The sequence below is a fragment of the Pinus tabuliformis genome, chromosome 4_1 (assembly GCF_031772625.1).
Source record: "Pinus tabuliformis cultivar Carrire ecotype Pingquan chromosome 4_1, CPIR1, whole genome shotgun sequence".
Classification (NCBI taxonomy): domain Eukaryota; kingdom Viridiplantae; phylum Streptophyta; class Pinopsida; order Pinales; family Pinaceae; genus Pinus; species Pinus tabuliformis.
Window position 1 is genome coordinate 497,314,859 of NC_142303.1, and position 913 is coordinate 497,315,771.

The 913-nt window shown below is 45.0% G+C and overlaps 1 protein-coding gene across 1 annotated transcript; it reads right to left on the reverse strand.

The window, feature by feature from the left end:
- Nucleotides 1–279: 279 nt before the first annotated feature.
- On the reverse strand, nt 280–627 carry LOC149176691 (uncharacterized). Its single transcript, XM_089421535.1, has one exon. It carries the CDS (start codon nt 625–627, stop codon nt 280–282), a length of 348 nt encoding a protein of 115 aa, XP_089277661.1.
- Nucleotides 628–913: the final 286 nt, after the last annotated feature.

A 913-nucleotide genomic window follows, 5' to 3' on the forward strand; every position in this document is an offset into this window, starting at 1 on the left:
CTCATTGGCCTTCAGATTAATGGCCTTCCCCTTTTCTCTAATGTGAGCTTGGTCCTTAGTGGATTTCTGGGCGAGACGCACACTGGTATCATGGCCTGCTTATCCTCCTTAGGTATCGATGTCCATGGTCTTCATGTTGTCTTCGCACTGTTGCGGACCCTGTGACACCTCGCTACTGCTCACATTCCTAACATTGCGTAGTTCCCGGGCAGAATAGTTTATAGTCCCATGCCTCCTTTCAGTTGCCTGGAGCGCGAAGAATATGCTTCTATCGGTTAGTCAGATGGCTAGGCCACCTGCGTATGGCTTCAAATGATTGCCATTCACATTTCCTGGGAAGGGATCTCCATTTAACTTAACTAGATGTACTGCGCCACCGACGGTAATCTCCTTAATAACATATGACCCTAGACAATGTATTCCTAGTTTCCGTGGAAATTTATCAAGCTTACTATCATACAACAGCACCAAATCATTCACCTTAAAGGTGTACAGCTTAATATGTCTATCGTGCCAAGCCTTTTCACGCTGCTTTTGGACCTGCTGTTGAAATCTAGCCAGAAATTTCTCTTCTTCCAGCTCATCCAACTGCGCAAGCCTCTCTTCCAGAGCTCTGGGATCTGTCATACCTGTGAGCACTGTTATGCACAGACTAGGCATGATTTATTCCATAGGTATTACGGCTTCCACTCAATATACAAGCCTAAGAGGTGACTATCGCGTCAGTTTCTTGCATGTTGTCTGATAAGCCCATAATATTGTAGGTATGCGTAAGTCCCAATCACTTTTCTGCGTGTTGCATACCTTGGTCAGCGTGTTTTTGAGCACTTTTTTGAATGCCTCCATTGTCCCATTAGCCTATGGGTGATATGGTGTGCTATTTTGGTGATACACCTGAAATTCCTCCATTAGT